The sequence below is a fragment of the Brachyistius frenatus genome, unplaced genomic scaffold (genome assembly GCF_029030835.1).
Source record: "Brachyistius frenatus isolate BFR_SWC_R1_liver_20210118 unplaced genomic scaffold, ASM2903083v1 Contig_30, whole genome shotgun sequence".
Lineage (NCBI taxonomy): Eukaryota > Metazoa > Chordata > Actinopteri > Embiotocidae > Brachyistius > Brachyistius frenatus.
Genome location: NW_027210629.1, coordinates 1,405,345 through 1,430,748, shown reverse-complemented (window position 1 = coordinate 1,430,748; position 25,404 = coordinate 1,405,345). Strand labels below are relative to the sequence as shown.

Here is a 25,404-nt window from a genome sequence, read left to right as displayed (position 1 = left end):
CCTTTAAAACCAGGGAGAGACAACATTATGACATACTACAATATTGATATGATATCGATACACTGCTAAAAATTCAATAAAGCCTGGTGCTGCTGGAAGTAGTATTTGTTGTGCTTAATTTCTTTTCTAACAGATTTGGTACAGTTGCAGTTGAGGATATTGTGTACAGGCTCAAAAACACCAGTGTCACTGACAAATAAAATTGTGATTTTTTTTTCTTCTCCCTTTGATCTACAGTTTTAGAGAATGAAGTAAAAATGGTCATTTTTAAGTCTTTCATATCTCACTCTGACCTTGTGATAAGGAGATATATTGTATTTCAAAATTCTCCCAAGAGTCTCTTATCCATGGATCCTGAGGTTATTAATTATGGTCTTACAGTTTTACAGCTTTTACAGACCAAATTTGGGGATTTTTTTTCAAGTGGAAATAAAAAAATAAAAAAAAAGCATTGGACATAAAGGGGTTAACTAAAGATACAAGACATTCACACTGCTGCTGTTTCCCATTTATAATGCTGTCTGCTTTCTGTTCTGTTAGCTCAGACACAAACCTCTCCTTATGAGGTGATCCACACTACAAGGTGTTAGATTCCTGTGTGGCCACCATACACACACAGACAAAACACAGACTTGTGCACACACAGAGCAGCGTTTTATGCAAGTGTCGACAGACGTATTCATCATTGTCATACAACCTCATCTTCAGCACCCAAACACCTCTCAGGTATATTTATCTGTACGACTGTGCTCGTGCGCTAAAATAAATCTGCTGTTTGCTGTGCTAAATGTTTACTCAGTTCTCTTTAAATTTATTCAACACACTTAATCTCAACTGTTTTTGAAGGATTACAACTAGTTTAAAATCTTGTTTCCCTTCAAGTCATTTTTCTAAGTTGTTTTTCTTAAGTGCAGCAAAGTTCAGCGATGTGCTGCAGTTTTGCATCAACAGTATCAAATCAAGAGCAGGATCAAATGTACAAAGTATCACTCCTAAACCTGACGAAGATTCAGTTTCAGGCTCAAGGACACTTCAGAAGGAATCATGCCAAAAGGAAGACTATAGAATCAAGCCAGAAAGAGAAGCATCAAGGTCTGAGGGCGAAGTTCATACTGAACAACAGGAATGCAATTACCAAAGGTTCAAAATCAAATGATCACTATCAAATACATCACTAATTAGTAATAATAATTCCAGTCACATTCACAACAGCAACAAAAGCATGAAAACCGATGTTAGTGCTCCACTCAAAACCTTCACGAATCCACCGACCAAATAATTAAAGTGTGTTTTCAAAATCTTTCAGTCTGTTAATTCACAACAAGTCTGTTTGCCGTTCAGACATCAAACATGGCATGCTGAAGCACCGTGCTGTACTGTAAGTATTATGGATTTGTAATAAGTGTATAGTGTATAATGTAGCTACCTTGACATGCATTGTGCATAGTTCATCACGTGAGCACAAACACACACTCTCACACAGTCGCACACACACTTACAATAAAGAGGTCTCTTGAGAGTCACAGGATATTTGGCAGATTGCACTTACAGTTTGCACCAGGCGGTTGCCACAACAGACGTGGCAACCCAACTACTGAGCTAAACAATCACTTACCTCTTGGTTTGACTATAGAAATACATGTTTAAATCTGCACTGGGAAGATGGAAAGGCCTCTACTTCAGTCTCCAGTATGAATAGCACTTCAGTGAATTGTAAAACATTGCACTGCACTGACCATACCTCCTGTATATGTTAGTATATTCCTGCCTGTTCCACTAATCTTACTCTGTTCCAGTGTGTTTCTCGGAGGTCCAGTATTGGTTCCAGCGATGCGTCCTCCATGCCCCACCAGTCGTACATAAACATCCCGTGCTGTGTGATTGGCTATGCGTAGATGCAGGCTGCGTCGTGTTGTTATCGTCACCTGGCACCTCAAAGCTTCAGCCACTACAATTGATGCTCGCTCATCTGCAGCTTCCCCCGGGTGGAAGACCTGGAGAGCCCCGGCCTCTCCCTCCTCCATTCCCTCGCCCTGCAGTCTCTCTGGTGTCATGTCCAGTTCGAGTCCCCCTGTCTGGCCCTGGCTCCCACATATCAGTGTGTCGCCTACATTGGGACGGTCACTAACTCCAAATTCCAAACTACTCTGCATGAGGCCGCCTCCAAGATCACTGCTGTTTCTGTGCTCCAGAAGCTCCATCGTTCAGGCTGACGACCAGCTGTCTACAGAAGGACCCCCACACCCTGACTGACTGGACTGCCGGCTGAGCTCCAACACACACCCGTGTGCACGAAAAAACACGCCTATACATACACACTGATAGAGACGGTGAGAGATGTACCCCAGACGCATTCCCTCTCTCTCTCTCTCATACACAGACATGGTGGACCCTACTGTGAATGTCAGTGATGTTAACAAAGACTGGAGGGGGCATTAGAGGAGGATCAGGCCCAAAGCTGCAATTTCTATATATAACCAGGTGGTCCTAGCTGCAGAGGGGCACCTAATCTAACTCTGATTACAGAGGGGCAGGCCGGACCCTGTATGGGACGGGGATCATTTTCCTTTTCCTTTGTGCAAGTCTTTCTTTATCTCTGCCTTTCCTTCTACAAGATACACTTATTTTTGTTTCACCCTATGGTAAGTCGCTTATACTCCAAAACTTCATTCACTCACACAGAACCCTCTGAGCTACTTGTGACTACAGACGAGTGAGTGGATATTGAAGGGACAAAATCTGACATAAATATGAAGTGTTTAGTTGTTTGCTTCAGGAAAACAGAAGATGTGTTGTTATCACTTCCAGGGTTGTGTTAAGTGATGCAGGACTGTGGATGAAACTTCTTATGTCAGATACAAATATGAAATCTAATCCCAATGAAACCTGCACAGATAGTCCTAGCCAAAATATAACTACTCTGTGTGTGTGTGTGCCCGTGTGTGTGTGTGTGTGTCTATGGATTCTACTAGATAAGAACAGAACAGGCTGTACAAACAGAACAAGGTCAGCACTGACCTTGGGTCAGCTTCCTGTTTCCTCTCTAATGGCTGAGATTAGTGCACTGAATTTAGACGGTGATCCTAGACCATCTCGAGGACACTCAATCCCAAAGTCTTTGCAGCAGTCTTCTTAAAACAGTCAGCATTTCACTGTTTATCAGTCGGGGTGTGCTTGTTACAAACTACTTTGTTTGACATGTTGTCCAACCACATCTGCAGGGTGAAAACGTGTCATCATAGTGATCAGTTAAGTTATCTTTCAAATGCAGGTCAACACACATTTTTTGGACAATCTTTCCTTGTCTTTTCAGTCACTAAAATGTACAATACTGTATTGGAAAGATGTGGGCTGGGGGTAATGGGACCATTTTTCTAACCTTCTTTACAATCTGAAAAGCAAACCCACTACATGCAGTGAGGGACTTTTCTCTAAAGCTCTGTTTGTATTTCTTCTGGTCTGTACTGAACTGAGCGCAAAACAATAAACATCTTTAAGGAGAGTCTGGACAAATGTCAGTAATGTTATCCTAATTCGTGCGATTGTCTCGCCACCTTCTGCGGTGATATTGTTTTTATTAACCATTTGTTTTCTTTTATATAATTTGCAGCTAAAACATCAATATTTTATTGAGTGGCAGACAACATCGATTGGCAGGAACTGCAGTGGGAAACAATGCATTTTCAAATTGAATCTCGTTATATTACTCAGCCTGTATACTGGCAGTAGTGCACGGGGCCCTTGATTTGATGACTACCTCCTGCCCCTCCCAAGCTGACAAACTGAGACAGCTGAGATGATTCCCACTGCAGCTCTTTGACCCTGAGCCAGGAAAGAATTGATTTTACTCTAAATAGGATGAGGGGAGATGAGAGAAAGACAGAGAGAGGAGGACAGAGGATGGGATGCAGATAAAGAGAGGGGGTGGCCGTAAATTATGTCACAAGACCCATGAGAGTGAGAGAGAGAGAGAGAGAGAGAGAGAGAGAGAGAGAGAGAGAGAGAGAGAGAGAGAGAGAGAAGTCTATCAACAGTTTGAAGGAAGGTGAGCACGGAGGGATGGATGGATGGATGGATGGATGGATGGATGGATGGATGGATGGATGGATGGATGGATGGATGGAGAAAAGAAAAGACAGCAATGAAAAGTCAGTGGTAGATCCAGGGTCTTTACAAGGACAACAATGACAGGCACAAAGAGAGGGCCAGCAAAGAAAGAAACGGCCTCAGTAAACAATTTTATGGACTTTTTGACGGTTCAGCGGCCCACTGATGCAGCAGGGTTTATCCTGGCATACTTGATTGGCAGTACAGCACTGATTTCCAGTGAGAATACGGGGAACATCACAATTTTACTTTGCGTTACGGATGACAGTGACTGTTTTTTTTTTTTTTTTTTTAAACTTTACTTGCCCTTAGTTTTGTCTTGCAGATGACAGGCAGCTCTAATCCCATGATCCGCAGTGGCTCAGGCCGAGAAGAGAATCCTCAGATTCTATTCAGGCCTTAAAAAGGTACTGCCTCTCAAGCCCTGAATGTTACTCCTGCATGATTTTTGTTCATGTTTGACTTCCATTTTGGCCGCCTACTCTGGGTCTGTACACATTCTTTTTAGTAAAGATGCAAATACAATTAAACAACATGTGATTTAGTTGGGCAATGTACAGAAGTATTTCTAATAATTTTACTGGTTCAACATTATTATTGAAAATATGATTATTGCATATATATGATTATTGCATATATATTATTGCAATATATATTTACAAAGTGTTATTTCTTTGGACTGATATTTTGTATATTTTTTTGTTTTCTTTGCCTCTTCTTCCACCGCTCTTATGTTTCTGTAATATGACCCTCAATTTGCCTTACACTCTCCATCCCTTCCCATCCTTATCTCCAGGTTGAGCTCTTGGTGTGCGTCCTTCCTAACCTTTGTTCAACCACTCAGCCCTACAGTCCATTTTCTCCTCTCTTATATTCTCTCCATCTCTTGTCTCTTGCCTTGCTCCATCCCTGCTCTTGTATTGTCCCGGGTAACCTTACACTGTGCTTAGATTTATGCTTCAATCAGATATTAGGTTGCCGTGGAGAGTGTCAGGAATAATAACAGAGAGAAAAAGTGACAGAGAATAATGATAACGTGCAAAAACAATGTCATGAGGGAAACTAACACCTACAGTGTTGTGAGTCCCTTTTTATGGACTACATAAATCTGGTGTGGGTTGTGTCCTGGGGAAAAAGCCTTAAAATACCAACTGCTCTGTGCCGCTTCATTGGTTTTTCTCCTGGGCAGTGTTGATCTGCTCGGCCACATCACCTCAGAGAGGGAAAAATAGATCCTTCTCTTCGACCATCCCGTGGGGAGACAGCTTTGACAAAATAATACGTGATGCTTTATTTTGCAGGCTGAAAATCTCTTCGTTATTTCCTAAGAAGTCTGTTACAATAGAAATATTTAATATTATATTAATCATCGAGGAACTAATATACTGCTCAGTATTTTCTACAGGTCGCTTTTAACATGTCTAATTTGTTGACAGGCAAGTAAGCAGAGGAAAAAGTTTTTGATAATAAAGAGCATTAAATCATTATTTACTGGGGCTTTTCTTTTACCAAGAAAATAGATTTTCCTTCATTATTTGTACAACATTATTGTTTCTTCCTGGAAACTTTGAAAGCACTTATGAGTAATCTCTTAAAAAAAAGGCACACATTTTAGAAAAATAAAAATGTTATTGATGAGTTTTTTGTGATGAATCAGATAAACAAGACTGTGTTACTCAGTTCTGTTAACTACTGTCCTAAATTCTAAACCTTGTCTTGAAATTGTGTTTAATTCATACTGCCTAAAAGGATCCAAGAAATAAATCATGAATGGTTCTAGGAAGGTTTTCAGTTTAAGTTTTTCTTCAACAACATTCTGAAAAAAATAAAAACTTGCTACTGAAAACATAAAAAAAAAAAAAATTAGGGCATAATGTTTTGACAGTGTTATGAAAAATATTTTAAAAATGATAAAATATTTTGAGAAAGTTTTTAGGAATGTTATTCTACCTTTGTAAAGGACACTATGTAACAACAAAAACCATAACATTATGCTATAATATTCTCAGAATATTTTTAGAACAAAAATATTATAGCGGGGGATGACATTCTCTCTTTAGCAAACATGTATTAGAAACATTTTTAAAGTTTTAGAGTGTATACTGATTAAAATTTGGTAAAGCACTGAACAAATGCTTGAAAAGGGAAAAAGGATCATTTAGAAATGATGATTATACATATTCTAGCACACATCATATAACCAGTGATCACAGTTGAACTACTGTAGATATAGCTCTGACTTTCCCTTTTATGATACAACCAGTGAATGTTCACAAACACCCATATCCAGGAAAACAGACAAACAAACAAAGGCACCCAGTAGCATGCAAGGGCATAAACAGAGACAGACCCCTTGGAGACAAATAAATAATCTCTAATTGAGTTTTCATTGCTGATAACCCAAGCTGGGTATACAGCTGTGTTTCTGTGCTGTCACAGAGTGTATTTTACTCTGTAAGAACACACAAAGTCACACAGGCATGGTTGGATCCTTAGGGAGGATCATGGGAAGGGTATTTTTAGCGTGCGGCAATTGGTGTCTCCAGGGAGACAAGACTGATGGAGGGATGGTGAGCATCAGCTGCTCAATTAACGCTCTGCGTCTGAGAGGTTGCGCATGTGCTTCGTCCGACACATGGGAGACCTCGTATGACTTTCCAGAGGTTCGTGACAGGAGGGCATGTGTGTGTGTTTGTTGTGTGTACTTGTGTGTAGAGTAAGTAGTATCCCCCTACCGCTGTCTGCGGCTGTCTCTTCGTATTCGTTGGTAGAGGGCAGTGCTGGTACCAGAGGCTCCATGTTCATGATGAGATTTTTATGGCTCAGAGAATTATAACTTCTACTCTGACCAAATTGGGCTCTGAAACAACAACAACAACAACAACAACAACAACAACAACAGTGACTGCTTTGTGAGATGCACTGACTTGTTGGTTGTTTGATACTCTTGCATTATGACAGCGTGTCTGCTGTGCATACATTCTCCCATGTAATATAATAGGTTATTAACCATAGCAGTTTTTTAACCATGTACAACCATGAAGGATTACAGGTGTTTTTTTTCTCTTACCTGCATACTTCTGGTGGTTCTCTCTGAATCTTAGAGCTGGCTTCTATCACCTCCTTGGCTACTCTTCCACTAACAGGGAGAAACAAACATGTGTGGCAAGAGAGACAAAGAGGTGCAACTGCTGTTAAAAAGTGCAGGAACTAATATTCGTTCACGTTTTAATTTTCCAAATTCAATTACCAAAAAATTTACAAGATAGAAGAAAATGTAGAAACAGCAGAAAACAATAAAATGCGGCCAGCAAGTGACACTGACGGATTATAATCACTGTCCATACACACAAGATGAAAAAAAATAATCAATCACTTGTACTTTTGTATCAACAAGAATGTAACACTTAATTGATAAGATCTCTAAATTTGATAATTGACAGTTGAAAACTGCTGAAATCAGTATATGATGTCTTTATTAGTGTCCCTGTTCATAGGTGCTGTAAGTTGGAGACTTCAGTCTCCACTTGTCTCAGATAAACTTGGCAACAGATAGTTGAGGTGGTTAATATCATAAAAGATAAAAATATATATATATATTTTTGATTAGTTTTGCTGTTGCTGCTCAGAATCAGTGCTGTTCCTAACAGTTTCCAATAAGCAGACAGTTTCCTGCCAGCTATCAGCAGCTCCATTAGACTTATTGTTAGGCAATTGTAGTTTCTGGACTCCAACCACTGTTCAAAGCCAGCAGGCTCCACCATCCCACCAATTAGTCTATTGTTGTTGAGATTGATGGTTGGGTGGTAAATTGCAGGGTGAAATAAAACATCTGGCGTGGTAGGCATGCATTTCATATCTCAAGAGAGTCACATTGACACTGCCTGCTGGAAAACGTTGGAGTCAGCTGGATCAACACCCTTTGTATAAAGATCTGATCTGCTCTGATTTACAAAAATTGCCTTCATTTGTGGGACACAAATCTCTTTCCTGTTTTGCATTTACACAAATGACCACTTCCCATATTTCAGCGCAAACTCCACCATATGCTATTAGTCATCATTGAGCCCTTAAGCCAAACTGCTTCAGCTCGCTGATGAAATGGAGCAGACTGAAGTGTAAGCCTGGTAAAGAGCTTTGTCTGAGAGGAGAATCAGGGCTAACATGGCTTCAATAACAGACTTATAGAGAGGCTTTCGTTTGATATTAGCGTCAGTAAATCGCAGAAAGCAGGATGTAGGTGCTGATGTACGACGAGGAGAAGCAGCAGTTTGGATCTGCAGCACCTCGATGAGCTCAAACTGGCACATCAGTATTTAAAATATGTAAGGTTACAAAAAGATTGCTGTGATTCAGGATGTTCAATGATCTTTGTCACTTTAGCAGCAAATATTTTGAATTAATGATATTAATAATAAAATGAACGGTGCAACAGCAAAGGACCGAAAGAGTGTAGATTATTTACTGCTGTCAGTGGTTAAATTCAAGCATAACTTTCTTTCATGTGATTCCTCTTTTATCTTTTGTCTTTTTCAAATGTCTGTCTTCACACAGATGCTTCTTACTTTCTTTTATCACACCAGTCAGTACACATCTTTTCCTGTCACACTTCTGTGTGTCGTTATGTTGTCTATACAAAAAACTGCACCCTCGCTCATGAGAAGTACCTTGAACACCCACTGTCTCACCTGTATCTGAACCTGCTGCCTTTGAAGAAGATATTACTGCTGGAAACTGTCTTTATCTGACTTGACTTTGCACACCTGTCAGACAGAAGGAGGAAGAAAAAAAAGAGACACATGCAAAAGGACCGTATTATTACATACCATTTATAGTGCAAGCGAAAAAATAAAATTTTTGTACAGGTTTTTGGTAACTTTAACTCTTAACACAACAGATATATACTAATCTTTTAGGTACCTACAGTGAGTTGGTGTTCACAGATTAACCTCTCAGCAGGCAGTACAGGCAGGTGTTTCAAGGTGTATCATTTTAAAAGTTGATGCTGTAGATGAAACCTTTATATTTTGTAGAGGATCATTTATCATGTGAAAACCAGACTCCAGAGCACCAGAGATGGTGCCAGTGTACAGACACACACCTCCGCTGTCATTCAAGTGAGGGAGACCACATGTTCACAAAGCTCTGCTTGGCTGCCATTCGCAAACTCAATTCACTCTGATTTGATTTAGCTGCTCTGATACTTGTCTGACATCTGAGATGACATCCACTCCCTCTCCATCTGCCTCTCCAAGACACACGAGCTGCTGTCATTAAGAAGTCAATATCCAGGGTTAGCTGCTATCAGAGATCTTTTACATCTTCATAACTTAAAAAGTATTGCTTTTGGAAGAGTTTTTATATGTATATGTATTTAAACAAGATGATCAATGAGGAAATTGCAGCAGATAAAAATAGTACAGATAAAAAAGGAATGTAAAATATATGAAAATATTTTGAAACCAAAACTAGTAAAGTTTAAGTGAACAGAGAGAGTGCGGTAAAGAGGGAGTTTCAGATTGACTGACAATGTGGATTAGAAAGGGCACCATGAAGAAATCAGTCACGAAGCAGCCTCCAATTCCTGCATCAAACCTTCGGAAACTCTCATTTCCTCCGAACCTGACCTCTCTACATTAAATCTGGCCAGCTGTTTACAGCCAGTGATGCTTCTGTTACCCCTTCACATGGCATCCTTTGCTTTTTTTTTTTTTTTGCTTTACCCCGATCAAGGTAAAGAGCTTATCCATTTTGTTTGCTTGCTACCTTGTATTCTCCATGACCATACGTAAAAAAGAGAATTTTGTTTCTGTTGTCACACTGTCACCTTCACCCCAAGCTTGTTTTCATTCCTGCCATGCCAGCAGGGTCAATCATCTTTGCAGATCAGTGTGAAGTGCTCGGAGCAATAAGCTGCTCCCCAGTGAAGCAGCATATTGTCCACAGAGACGCAGTACATTGTAAAATTAGGAGAAAGACTGATATGCAAAAAAATCTCAACAGAAATAAAAAGAACAAAAGGAAATGATGGGTATAAAACAAATTCAAAATAAATACATTTGAATACATGTGAGAACTGTTGCAACAAATACCCAGTAGATCAGGGCTATCTAAATCCCATGGTTATAGATCTTGTTTTTTTTCCCGATGTACGCAGCGTTTTGGGCTGAAATAATCCTGCACAGTCTCAGTCAATTCAGCACAAGCTCATTACATGTAATAATGCATGTGTGTGTGTGCAGACGCACTTGTAAAAGGCCTGGTTCTCCACCCCACACTTCCATAAGTGCTTACACGCTGCAGGGGTCGAGGTGTGAAATGTCAACACCAGTTTCTTCTGCACAGAAACGGACAAAGACACAGAGAGAAAGACGTCAAGGAAGAGCAATGAGATTACCAGAAGATGTGTGAATAGAGAAGTGCTGAACACAATGGGCAGGAGCTGCGCAAAATGCTGACCCACAGACCCCAAACTGTAAGCTTAGCAAGATATTAAACAGATATAGTGATTTGGCCACTGTTCAGCAGTAAGAGGGCTTGTAGCTTGCAGATCATTGGTCTTTATGGATGAGCAGGAGGGATTTATTCCCATAAATATCTAGTTTTCATTCCTGCGTGTCTGGTAACACGAGATACAAGATCAATACTGCTCAACAACGAGGGGAGAGGGTGAGCAAGAGGCAGAGAGGAAACAGTGAAATCGATGAGAGCGAGTTACTGTAACACAGTTGGAGCCATGATATGCCACACCCTTAAATTTCTATTTAAAAATATAGAGAAAGATTGAGACCTGGAATCATAAACTGGTCCAGACTGGCGGTTCAGTTCACAGCTGTGCCCTGCTCCACTTTGTTCCCTTTGCCCACTCCGTCGGCTACATGGCTCAGCCCCTTCTTTGTCACACATCAGTTGTATCAGGTATGTAGTTTTGATGTTACACACATGTGCTGCAGTGGCCATGTGTGTGTGTGGTCACAAGTGTGTGAAAGTACCTAGAGCTGCATGTTAAAATATCATTGACAAATTGTCCTTGGTCCCACTTTGGCTGACTTAACATTTTATGATCTTGATTTAACTGCTCCTAAACTCTGAAAAGATACATTTACATTCAGTACAGTACAGAGAGCTTTGAGGAGCACTAACAGCAATTACAGAAATGCAGTACATCTGTCTAATACCTGATGAATGCGATAAATTAATTTGTTTGGTAGTTTTCAACAGTCATCGAAAATTGTGATGTTAAAACCATATCAATTAAACAGTTACATTTATTTCTAAGCTGGGACATCAAGAGGTGACTAAAGAGACGGGAGCCAAGAATGACATTTATAAAGCCACTAAAAGTTGCTATCAGCTCAAGGTGGGACAGGTGAGTTAAGGTACGGAGGTGAGGGTAAAGAGTGAAGTCATGGAGTGACCCATCACACGGTGGAAAACTCAGAACTGACAGTCATAAACAATTTAAACCCTGATAAAAAAAAACAAAAAAAAAAAAAAAACTTTGGACAATCTACAAAGACATTATGGAAATACACAGATGCACACAGATATGAAGAATGAATAAAAAACAACAATTATCTGAATAATGACATCAGATACAAGACATGGACAGATTTATAGATTATGGGATGATGGGGCTCTGAAGCTAACTTTTTCAACAGTCACACAGGATGGGGAGAGTAATCAAGAACAGAATATTCTTATGAACAGACACGCAACAAAACTGAACAAATGATTAAAAAAAATTATTAAACTGAATGAAAGGTCAATGCAGAAAACCTTTATACAATGTGACATAAAACAAAATATCACAAACAACAGTAAACAGCAAAATAATGAACATGATGTGACAAAGATTCCTCCAATTATAAAGTGAGGTGAGGGTTGAACTGCGGGGAGAGGTGTCAGATTTAAAGCACAACAGTGTTTTGTGCTACTATTATTACTTATATTTACTCACCAGTGATGACTATGTTTACACACAGAGAAAAGAGACAGAAACACAAAGATAAAACTGCATCTTCAGCCCCTCATGAGTTGCCGAACAGACAAATAGGCAGACAGACTGACATGTGAAGCAGAGATGAAAGAGCTGCTTTAAGCCTCTGTAATGAAGAGAATAGTTATGAGATTGATTGACTAGTTGATTGTCTGATTGGTTGATTAAAGAGCAACCTGGCTTCAGCTGCAGTAATCTCCATTTCCAAGCACTTTTAAGCCACCAGTGTTAGTCAAAGAGCAACATCTGCAGTAGAGCCTGCAACATGACGGCAGTATGCACAACCAGAAGTGCTGCTCAGAATCTACCACAGCTCTGCTGGACGATGAACACCAAGCGTACAGATGAAGCATGTGTCCCAAATGCAAGACACCTGTTGTAGTAAAGTCAGTGTTCTTTGTCTGTTTCAGTTTTAAGGAAGGATGTCCTTTCATTTATATTTGACAAAGACATGTAGTGATGTAATGAAGGAGTCTCACATTTTGGGCCACAGTCAACACATAATGTGAGTAAGGAGGTTAGTTGTAACACACCCACCATCCTGTTACAGTGAATCCTGCCTGTTAAGGAGATCTGAAACAGCGACACACATATACAGTGTGTGTGATGGTGGACAGAAGTACAAACAAAACAGTTTCTTGGCACATTTATCTGACATAACCGTTACACAGATGAAGAAAGGGGCAAGAAGGAGAGGAAAGAGGAGAGGACAGATGGAGGAAAGAGACTGAAGGATGTACAGTTCACTTGGAGTTCACAAACAGTCACGTACATAAATCTGATTTCAAATGAACACAGACGTAACTGTGCATCAAAGTCACAGTCTGTTTTTATAGGACTGCTGGATACATGTTAGCAGTCAGCATGATGATGATGTCTTTAGTACATTAATACACAATTCATCATTTTTTGAATTTCATTCATCATTTTTAACCTTTCAGAGACGGCACACTCACCTCTTTCTGAATCCCGATGACATAAAAGGTTTTCCCTTCGAACTTTAGCTTGCTGACATCAGCCCTAAAAAAAAGCCACAATGTCATGACTTTAAGAAACAGAACACACAAAATGATGAAAACCAACTGGATTAACAGATGATTTCAGTGTTTATGATACTGAAAGGAAATTACAATTCTAAGATCAGAAGCAATTTAGAATAACCAAACTGTCCAGGATACAATTAAAGGAGGTGCACTCTGATCCTTTTTTATTTTGGCAAACCTGTTATAGTGTCCTTCAAGTCATCACATACAGAATTGTAAACAGACAGCTTTAAGTGCATTTATTGAAGAACTGGGATTAATTATCATTTTGGGGAGTTTCTACTTTACTTGAAATTCTATTTCATGCTATTGATCTGTTTCCTCCACTTATTCCTCTATTTACATGGCAGTTCTTGCTGCTCGTTGAAATTTAAAACATATAACCATCTTAGAAGATTTTAGATTACTCAAAAGTATACAAAGTAGTTTCACATAGCACAAACTAGCACATTAGTAATAATAATCCAAAACACAATATTTATCTATAATACTTTTGATACATAATGGAAATGTTTCTGTTAATTCTGATCTATGTGTTCTTAAATCTAATAATATAAAGATAATGTTATTTTTGTTAAAGAAAAGTATTTAACGGTGGAATAAAATCAAATCAATAATTTGACACAAGAGTTTAAGGAGTTTAAGTTCTAATAAAATGTATTCAAGTATAATGTTTTATGAATCATATAGGCTACTCAGTGTGCAAGAGAAAATTCAGAGACCGTAATTTTATGGTGTATTATGATTCGATTTGATACACATACTACATGTCTATTTTTCATGTTTACAGGACTATTAGAGACAGAATTAGAGATGAATTTGTACCATTTGAGGAGGTGGATTCTCTTATTTCCCTGGAAGACCACAAACCCCGTGGCTGTGAACCCCAGAAAGGCAGTGGAACCTGTAAAGTCCTGAAAACACACGTACACACAGGCAGCGTGTGAGGCAGAGCACGGCATTATGAGATACAGGTGGACTAACAGCAGGGAGGCAAGTCAATGGCATCAACACAAAATCTGGTTTCAAATTTAAATCCCTCAATTAACAAGCATCAAGAACAAGGCACAGAAATAGTCAGTATGATGTCGTGTGGCAAAATGAAAGTCATAAAAGCTCCAGATTGAGAGAGCAGATCACAGTATTTGGCCGCCACTCTCCCACATGGTTGTATATCAGCTGTAAATCTCATTTCCTCTGTTGCTGTGCCTCTCTGTATTTCTATGAAAATCCCTCTCCTTCCTTGCGTGTTCCCCACAATCTTTCTTGCTTACTTTCTCTGATTCTTGACCTTCATAGTTCTGCATGATACTACAGTCCCAGCAGTAACAGGTATTTCCAGCAAACCAAATTAAAATCAGCCTGCCTGACACGAGTGGAGAAGATAAAAGGGATCCTCTCCAACAGACAGAATTTAAATATCGTATCAATCTGCTTAGTGCGCCTTGATATGTCTGCTCATGAGAGGGTGTCCCTATTTCACACTCTGACTGATGGTGCGGAGGATGAACAGAGACGAGCTGTAAAATATTGTTTTTCTTTATCAGATTTGGTCTGTGCCTTCTATCATGATACTGCGAGATAAAACCAAGAAAAAATGATAAGCAGGATGACGCAAGATGAACCACAATATTAACTGTATGTAACAGTAAAGTCTGGTGTTAACAGCATAAAGATGGATTCCTTGACATTGATGATTTTCTCTGAATAATCAATAAGATCATTGATTCCCAAAAGTAATGGTTTCCATGAAGACCAAGTTTCTTTAGTTTACCAAAATAATGTTTCTAGAGGTGCAACAAACTCAGGTTTGATGAAAGGCTGTTTGCCTTCAGGAGACTCATCATGTCCATAGTCGTCAGTTTACAGTAATATGCTAAATTAAGTCAAACAAGCGGAGGGCAAAGAGGATGAGTATATAGTTTTAATTGCCGTAGTCATTTGTAACTGAAATACTCTGTTAATTGATAATGATTATAAAATATTTGATCTACGACTGTAGATATATCATATATTTTACTTGAACTATAATTAACTGAAATTATAGCTATTATTAACTGTAACCAGAATATTCACAACCACATGATGACAAGCGCCTCCCAAAAGTCCATTATTGAAAGGGTGAGATTACCTGTGTGGAAACAATTATATGCAATTAATTGTGTGTAAAGGCATTATGTTCACTTTATGCATTTACATACAGTAATATACAATATATACTGTATGTACAGAGAAGGACATATATAGTGACATATTATTCTGTACATACAGATAGACAAAATACAGCAATAATTTGGGTAAATTACTGAGGCATTGAGAACAAATTGTTCCAATATTACAGTAAAAAAAAAAAAAAAAAAAGATTTGCATCGCTTTCATCACAGGAACCTTGACAATATCAACTGCACCAGACCTCACAGCCAGAATGGATGATACTCCATATATAATGTTACCTTGCATGGGTGGGGGTCGACGCCGTAGGTTTCGAGGCTGTGAGCCCTTTGGAGCATGTTCAACTCTGCTAATGGAGCACACTGGCCTCTAAAACAGGAGAGGAGGGGAGAGGAAAGGAGAGGAGGGGAGGGGAGAGGACTTCATTTAAAAACTGACACATTGAAGAATGCGCTGTGTGTCCTTCTGTTGCGCTTGTTTAAATTGGATTTCACTTTAATGTCAGGTACAACCAGACAACAAATCAATATTATAATCAAATATTTGATTACAAACAGGTGTCTACAGGGTTATGAAAACAGCACATGTTAATATCTTTGGATTCATATTGTTCCTCAAAGAGTTTTATAGTCTTTATCTACTTTATTGTGTGTAGCTACTTTAGACGAATGACAAACAGTTTATGAGCTATGAATTAAATAAGTCTTTGTTAAAAAAAAAAAAAAAGCAAGGGAAGACTGAAAACTTAGCTTTATGAAAATAGCAGTTTGTACGTCTTACATACTTTTCATTTTCTGTGATATTTTGACAGCATTTTCAACTGATCGAAGTCACTGCTTTTGGCTGGGTTTTTGATTATCTGTTAACATTTTTCAGGCACAAACATATTTACAAAAGCCGAGTTAGATGGGAGTGTTGATGCTAAACTTGAGCATTAGACTGAAGTGCTGCAAAGTCAAGAAACTGAGCGAGGTACAACTGCTTCCCATCAAGACTCCAGACATATAAATCACCATTAAAATTGCACACACATACATGTTTAAATCCACATGAAGGAAAATGTTGAATTGATGAAAAAAATGGACATACATAGTCCACCCAATTAGGAAATCACCTGAAGTCACTCTACAGCTCAGTACTAATTTACATTCTGTTAATCCTGTCATTCAGACCCATCGGGGCAGACGGAGGGGCGCTTGGCATCCGCTGCCTCTGTGCTGTGGGAAATGAAGGATTTGTTTTTGATGTTCTATAATCACGCTAAGTGTGACGGTCACAAACCTCACAACATTATTAATGAAGTGCAGCGACACACAAACAGCTAAAGGGAGGGGATTTATGTTTACATTACTGTATATTATATGAATTTAGGACCTAAATATGTCTATGCAGAGTACATGTTAAGACTAGGAATGGATAGTGGCTTACAAAATATTACAAATGTTCTGAGTTTCATATTTATATTTAAACAAACATTTCTGAGTGCATTAATTTTCTCTTCTTTTAATCCCAAAACATGCATTTTATTCCACAGGCAATTTTTCTCTAATTACACTGTTGAGAAGATGTCTTGGACCAATAGTCTACCTATTGTGTCTGAGCAATTTTCAAGGGACCCAAAAGCAGGGCCTCTCAACACAAAACCATGTAATCTATCAGGTCTGGGCATGTTTGTAATTGAGATGGGGCTTCCACACCTCCATAAGTGAGAAAAAGTTTAATTTGGGTGGTTATGAAGGTGTTTTTGTGTCTTTATTATGCAACCCAAAAAAACAACAACAACAACAACAAAAAACAGTTTTAATAGCACATTTCTTGAACTGCAATCAAAAATCAAGTTTGTAAGTAAAAACTGATATATAAACTGAGAATAAAATGATTGCATTGCAAACAAATTAGCTCTTACAGTTTTGTTAGTTTTGGTCACAGAATTAAGAAGTTGGTTTATGAAACCACACTTTTTGGCTGCAAATTGAAAACCTTTACTCTCAAGTCAAAAACCTACGAGGTGAGTTGGATGTAGTGGACGGGACATAAACTGGAGACGGAGTTTCTGTTGGTGGATTGACTTCAGCCACACAGCAGCTATGTTTGTGTCATATTCATCTGTTTCTATTGAAACGCGTTTAACTGCGGCAGCACAGCTTTCACTTTGGTTATATGTCATGCTGCCATCAGCATGTCGATCCCTTCAGCGGGACGAATAGCGGTACGCTGCTCGTATTTCCACCGGGTACATATCGTTTCCTATCCCGCTGGATGAAGATGCAGCCTGTCGGTGTAGTTAACCCCTGTAAGGAAACGTCTGTGCTGGTGAAAAACGAGCGGTGCCTGTTACTGAGAGGATCAGCACCACTTGTGGAAAACTGCAGCTGTAATCTTGTTAACTACGTCGGAGACTGTACGTGGCGCTGGAAATACGGTCAGCCTACCACCGTATACTGCTAACGGCATTGACAACGTGAAATATAACCAAAGTGAAAGCCGTGCTGCCACGTTTTAAAGCATTTCACTGGAAAACCTTGATATAACACTGGCAGACCTCTAATGCAGTTCAACACGCGTCCCTCTGCTGTCGAAGGTGTGTGTCTGAGGCAATCCATCAATAGAAACTCCGTCTCCAGTGTATGTCTCGCCCACTACGTCCCACTCAACTCCTAGGTTTTTGACTTGAACTAAAGGTTTTCAATTTGCAGCCAAAAAGTCTAGTTTTATAAGCAAAATTCTTAATTCTTTGACTAAAACCAACAAAACTGTAAGAGAAAATGTGTTTGCAACGCATATAACTTAATTCTCAGTTTATATATTTTTACTTACAAACTTGATTTTTAATTGCAGTGTGAGAAAATTGCTTTCAAAACTGTTTGTTTTTTTTTTTTTTTTGCTTGCATAATAAAGACACAGAAATACCTTCATAGGTGGTCTGCTACTATTTTCTTAATTAATGTTGGACCTACCCCTAAATGGGACTGGCCATACACCCTGAAAGAAACACATTATTTAATTTGTTTTATTTACCAAATTCATGTGTACCTGTTTCATTTCAGCTCTGTACATGATTACATGAAAAATTAAACTGAGGTGTTTAGATATTTTTTGGACCGTCTAATTTCTGTGGGTTTTGTGATTTCTCTTTTATGTGTGAAAAGTTTATATACACTGTGGCCTATTTCCCTGCCGTCATGGCAACATTAGCGGCTTGAAACGGCCAGCAAAATAAAATGAGGACTTTATAGATGTTGTTGGATTTCTAATTTCACGATGTCTACAAATAATGTGGAAATAGATTTAGCATTTGCAGCATTGCCCCAAATATGACTTGCACTCACAACAATGTGTCTATACACACACGTAACTTACCTATCAAACTGTAAGATGGAGATGTGGTGTTTGCTACAGCTCGCCAAAGTACATGTTTATATTTATTGGCGTTATGTAAGTGTAGTAGTTACTCTGTGAATGTACTGTGTGTTCATTGACTGAATCCTTTGACACGGCACACCACATGAAGTGTACTGTGGTGGTGATGTATTGCACATGTAGCCTATGCTACCATCTTTTTAATTCAAAATAGAGGTGTCCAAACCCAGCTACAAATAAAGAATTAATCCTCATTCCTCTGCAAATTCCTTTTAGTTATTTTTTGCTTTCACCTGAATCGAGACTGACGTACCTCCTGCAACACAATGAACTACAAAATTCTGGGAATCATGCAATTTCATCTCCAGCACCAACAACAGACAGCACATTCTTGTCTGCAAATTGTCTCCGCAGCCTGTTTTGACAACACAGATCACAGCAGTGAGCATCCACGCCTGTTATCTGTATCACATGGCAAGCTGACAGCAAAAACATTGTTCCAGACAACAAAAACACACACGCACACGCATGCACACTTACACACACACACACACACACACACACACACACACACACACACACACACACACACACACACACACACACACACACACACACACACACACACACACACACACACACACACACACACACACACACACAGGCACATCTGTCTTACCTGAGCTCGTTCTTGTGTATTTCTATAATCTTCCTCTCCAGTTTGAGGGATTGTTTAGGGAACAGCTTGAAATCTCTGATGTAGTCTGATGGGTGCTCCTCTGGGTCGTAGTCCCCGAGCTCAGCTGTAAGGAGAGGATCATTTCAGTGTAATAATGGTCCATCCTCGTATGCTGAGTGTTGCAGCCTTATACATATAACGGACAGATTTGGCATTCATTTTCACATCTGACTCTCTACCACAAAGAGAATTTTTCCAAAAGCTTTAGATGATTCTTTTAACATCTGATTTAACACATTTGTGTCCTCAGCAAATTGGCTGCTTGCGTAAACTCAAACACAGGCGAAGAGATTGCCCTTTTTATTATATGTTTATGTCCACAGCAGAAGATACTCATAAGCAGTGGCATCAGATAAGCCTGACAGATTAATGTTTTCCTCAATAAATCCAGTTCAAACTCCTAACAGGTACTAATTTGTCCTTTAAATCCGTTCTTAATTAGCAGTCATAATAAAGGTTAAATCAAAAACTTGCCTGGAGTTTAATTAAACAATAATCCTCAAACTATTCTCCAGCTCTCTAATCAGCACCCTGACAAAGTGGGACAGGACCTGTCCTCTTTAATCAGAGCAGCCAATGATACACTGCAGACACGCTCTGGCTTGGATAACTCAGCCAGTCACACTCTGGTCTCTGGGGATATGAGCCAATCAGAGTGTGAGCACAGTTCAGCGATTTGTGTATCAGCCAGACGGGTTCATTTATGATACAGCTCAGCTAATTCTTTTCTTAATCCATATCAAAGCAAGTGGCTCTGCACTGTGATTTGACATTTAACTGTTGCTGCTAATTGAGTGAAGACAAAAATCCCTTTAAACTCCTTTTCCCACCGGTCCACATACATCTCTTGGTGTTTTAAAACGAAAGATTACAACACCAGTCTGGTGGCTTGATATGCAGGCAGTTAATGAGGCAGATTGGTGCCGTGTAGTGTCGGTTCACCAGCTTGCCCTGAATTCAGTCTTAGGCCTAGTTATAACAAGCCGTGTTTGCTGAATTAAATCAGTTTGAACCCCACAAAGAACTATAGTTTTTGAGAGATGATGTGAAATACGGTTGCTATAAACTGAGAAGATTTTACGTAAAGTTTTGCAAAAATAACAGCTATACCTCAAATTACAAAAGGCAGTAACCAGTGTTGGTTAGACATAGTTTAATATTTACGATTAATAAACTGTATTTAAGAAGCATATAATCAAAACAAATCAATAGCTGCATTTACTGGAGTAGCATCATAACTATCAACTCAAATTATTTACTGATGTGCAATTAAAGACACATTGTTACAAGATAATTATAATGAGATAGCACATAATCAATTATCAAACACAAAACAATGAGTTGGATTGAAACTAAAACCAAAATATAAAAACTGAAGTAAGATCTGTATGTGTCCGCACAATTTAAGTAATGTTTATACTTTGTTTGAAGTTTATTAGCTTCTCGTAAGAGCTAACAGGCAAGCTGCTTTTTCAAATTCATGTGCAAACTTTAGAAAAACGAACATGAAAATGATAATTGTCAGTAAGAATTTAATTATAACGTGCAAAATCACCCGTACATTCACTGTTAATACCCAAATTAATTGACTGTCAGCAGGCCTCACCCTGTATGATGCAGGCTCCCAAATATGCAGCTTCAGCGAAAGGACAGAGTAGACGACCATGGTAGATATCTCTCTTCAACTGGAGGTATAGGAGGTATCTGAATGTAGACATACAGCAAACACACAAGTTAAGAACGAAGAAAAACTGACAATGTCACTTTACCTAAATGTACTTCACATTCGTTATTCAAAATTATTGCTTATTTGGTGTACAGTAAGCCAGTGAAAGGCAACACAAGTTCTGCCTGGTTATTCTTACTGCATCAAATTGTACATTCAATATTCCCACATTGTGAAGGAGAACCAGTGCAGTGTCTTCACGGTAATATTTCGAAATGTTTAAGACTCAAATTCATAAAGCAAATACAGCCACAGTCCGCAATAGAATAATAATGTTGCTGTGCTCTTATGGCGTTTAGAGAAGACACGTCAACCGTACAGCAGTGACTGGTACTGTGGTTACTATGGAAACCACGAGTTTAAGCATGCTGCTGACATGCTGATTTGTCTTGTGTTAACAAGGCGATAAAAAAAAATGACAGTGTTGCTGGAACTGGGGACTTGTGTTGCCATGGATACGGATGAGTCTCCAGATGAGACAACATCAGCCACTCACACCACTGAGTCAACTTGTTTTTGAACTGGAGTGAAAGAAGCAGCAGAAGGAAAGCATGAAAGATTGAATGGAGTGAAAACTCCCGGTAGTGTAGCTAAATAGTTTTATTTATAGAGTCAGTCTGCAGTCGGCCTAAAAAAAAAAAAAAAACAGCTATCTATATTTGCATGACCTTCTCAGTTATGTTTAATGTTGTCCTCCTCTGTTTTCTTTCTTCGTTGCACGTTGAGCTTCCTCCTTTCTTGTTTTTATGTAACAGGAAGTTCAGTCTTTACATCCGTGTTATTCCGACTATTCTCATGGAGTCTAAAATATAAATATAGAATCAGCTGTCATAAAATCTTTAAAATGCTGAGTCTCATCTTGAAAGTTAAACGCTAATTTCTGTCTGCCCTCCTCACTAGTTTTTCACTCTCATTGTCTTTTCACTCCCTCTCCTTCTGTCTGTTCTTCTCCCACTTGGTGGTTCATTATTCCCATTCTCATTTACTGTATGAGGGGTAATTTGTGTAGGTCAGCAGCAACTGCATCCAGGGATCACCAAGCAGGTTACAAACATGTAATTCACTTCAATGTCTGAGCTAAAGATCAATTCCACCAAAACATTATATATTGTCAGACATGAAGGTCAATTTTGGAGGATTCTGTAAAGTTCAGTACTGATTTCTTTGTTTTTTATTTTCTGATTTCTGCAATATCTTTGCATGACAACTTTGGTGTAGTTTCAAGGAAAGATTTGTGGTGTGTGATGACACTTTAAACGTTGTCTGCATGAAAGTTAGAAATGATACATGCCCATCCACCGCCCTGCACACTAAGCTCTAAAATTGATGCCGGCATCAGCAGTAAAATACAAGGTGCAGAATCACATGACACATATTGGGTTTTTTTTTCATGTATTTTTGATATTTGAGGGAAAATTGAATTTGAAGAGGCAGACTTCAAATAACATCCTGCAAACTGGAGCACATGCAACAAATTAGCATAAACGTTTTTCGGTTTTGATGATGAAAAAATAAATCCTTCCAAAAGTGACTTGATATTGAACACCCGGCTGGATTTAACCACTGACTGCAGTTCCCTCTGAACTTTCCAAACTCATCTTCCAATCCAAACTCATCAGTAGACTTCCAGTGTAACGGTACTCTTCGGGGACTCTAAGATGAGGCTGCTTGTTTCTTAAAGACATGCTAATAAACATAAAAGGACACAAGGACTACATAAAAATGCAGCCATTACAAACTGCTGAATATGAGGGCAGGAGAGGGTGATAAAAGAGATAAAATGATAAATGAAAAAGCTCAGGAGACAAAAAATAAATTAAAGGAGAACTCAAGGAATGAGAAATCTCAAAAACCGACTGGAAATGAGAGCAAAGGTTTAAGAGACACCTTTGGGAGGAGGATGACATTATTGAGAGTTGGAGAGGGGAAATCTGAAAATAATGGAGGAGAGAAAGAAAGGAAGACTGAAAATAAGGGATGTAGGGATCTGAGATCTGAGATCTGAAAATAATGGAGGAGAGAAAGAAAGGAAGACTGAAAATAAGGGATGTAGGGAGGGAAGAGAGAAATGGTGATTGATTAAGAGAAGGAAAGATGGTGATGGGACAGAAGACACAAAACAGAGTCCCTGCTGAGTGAGTTTCTCCAATTGGCAGGCGTAAGAGAAGGTGTGTGTGTGTGTGTGTGTGTGTGTGTGTGTGTGTGTGTGTGTGTGTGTGTGTGTGTGTGTGTGTGTGTGTGTGTGTGTGTGTGTGTGTGTGTGTGTGTGTGTGTGTGTGTGGTTTTGTGGAGGTGTGCGGATCTGTGTGTGTGTGGGGGGTGACATATTGGAAATCTGGTATTTACTTGAAAACTTTTTTTTACCATGTTAACCTGTTCTCATCTACAGTTTAACACTTTTAATATGCGCCCCAACAATACATAAACATGTGGAGGGGTGAACAATATTTTCTCAGTCAAAACCTGTTTTTTAGTGTGTTCTTCACAGAAAAGCCAGTGACTCTTGTGTAAAAACTAATTTCTTTCTCAAAACACATCTAAATTCACCCTAATGGACATGACGCCAAACTCTGTATGGCAAATGTAAAACGTTTAGCATCTGCTGGGGGCAATGACATGGAAAAAAATGTAAGAAAAACAACTCTGTGAAAACATTTGAGCAGTCAATTGCAGGAAAAGGTTTTTATGAATTGGATTTTTGGATATATTTGAAAATAATCTATTTGTTTATATATTTTACAGACCGCTGAAGGCTTTAAGAGTAAAGAAAGAGAGACAAATATATCACTGCAATTTGGTGAACGCTAAACAATCAGACAATTGAGGTGGTAAAACTTGAATGCTAAGTGTCAGGGACATGGGTTTATTTTAAGACAATGAAATACTTCTGCATTTCAAGACACTTCAGCAGTCTCTATTGTCAACGACATGAATTTAAGTTTTTGTTCTTCAGCACACTCAGGCACGTAGGCCTTGGTACTGTTTGCAAACAAAACGAAGGTCCAGGAGACTATCAAACATTTTTTACCATTCCTTATGAGTTCTCACTATCAGGCTATTGAAATTTAGCTAAGATGGTAGTTTATATAAATCAAATAAATTCTCGGTCAAAGTCAAGAGAGAGACAAGTCATGGTCTTATTTTTACTCAGCTTGTGCCTCCCTTCTCACTCCATCACTCAAAATTATCTGTGTCAGATTTTACCTGGTGAGCTCCTCCTTGATTTTCATTGGCTCGTGGGGATAAAACTTGACCCGGAAGCACATCGTATAAGGCTGATGAGCTGCTGAAGACAAGAGAAATCATCATCAAGATGAAGGAAAGTTTAGAGGAGACCAGAAATTAAAGGACAGAGAGGAAAGTCAAAAAAGAGAGTTGGAGACTGTTTGTAACTCACAGAAGAAGTGAAACATGAGAGAAAGTTGAGAGAAATGCAAAAGGACACCAGAGAGAAAAGAGGGGATTTTAAAAAGAGAGGAGAGGGGGAAAGAAGAGAGCAGAGAGAAATGAATGAACACAAGAGAGAAAGGGAGCAGAGCATGGGGGATTATGTAAAACTGGAGAGAAAAAGATGCTGCGGACTAAAAAAGAAATATTCCTCTAATACTGATTAGTCATTTGATAATTACAGTAATTACTCATCTCACTCACTCACACACACACACACACACACACACACACACACACACACACACACACACACACACACACACACACACACACACACACACACACACACACACACACACACGCACGCACAAATTCTTCACTTCAACTGGGGTCTGTTTCTTTTCCTTTGATCTGAGTCCTGAAGCATTTCATTTCTCTCTGTGTGTGCGTGTGTGTATTTTTGTGTGTGTGGGGGTGCGCGTTAGTATGTAGCTGCTGTGGGAGAGGATTTGAGCTTTGAGTGGTATTTATGTATGCACAGTGACATTACAACAGACACACACACACACACACACACACACACACACACACACACACACACACACACACACACACACACACACACACACACACACACACACACACACACACACACACACACACAATAAAAAGCTGTAGGGTTTGTATCAAACAACAGCAGTTGCTTAAACTTGCATTTAAATTGCATATAAACACATTCATGCACACATACTAATATTCAAAGTTTACTTTGTGTGTGTATTTTTGTGTGTGTGGGGGTGCGCGTTAGTATGTAGCTGCTGTGGGAGAGGATTTGAGCTTTGAGTGGTATTTATGTATGCACAGTGAC

General features: G+C 39.0%; 1 protein-coding gene across 5 annotated transcripts in view; it reads right to left on the bottom strand.

Annotated features, from left to right (window-relative positions):
* Window positions 1-25,404, bottom strand: part of frmd3 (FERM domain containing 3) — a 59,721-nt gene that overhangs the window by 8,762 nt on the left and 25,555 nt on the right. For 2 of the 5 annotated variants that reach the window (XM_069699474.1, XM_069699477.1), the window contains exons 4-14: window positions 24,351-24,432; window positions 21,027-21,124; window positions 19,361-19,484; window positions 15,603-15,690; window positions 13,975-14,063; window positions 13,063-13,126; window positions 12,644-12,679; window positions 10,356-10,444; window positions 8,796-8,870; window positions 7,178-7,246; window positions 6,843-6,967 (exon numbers count right to left, since the gene is read on the bottom strand). In XM_069699474.1, coding sequence (XP_069555575.1) covers window positions 6,843-6,967; window positions 7,178-7,246; window positions 8,796-8,870; window positions 10,356-10,444; window positions 12,644-12,679; window positions 13,063-13,126; window positions 13,975-14,063; window positions 15,603-15,690; window positions 19,361-19,484; window positions 21,027-21,124; window positions 24,351-24,432 — 939 coding nt within the window. The remainder of the gene's footprint in view (window positions 1-6,842; window positions 6,968-7,177; window positions 7,247-8,795; window positions 8,871-10,355; window positions 10,445-12,643; window positions 12,680-13,062; window positions 13,127-13,974; window positions 14,064-15,602; window positions 15,691-19,360; window positions 19,485-21,026; window positions 21,125-24,350; window positions 24,433-25,404) is intronic. The other 3 variants (XM_069699476.1, XM_069699478.1, XM_069699479.1) reach the window with 3 other exon arrangements.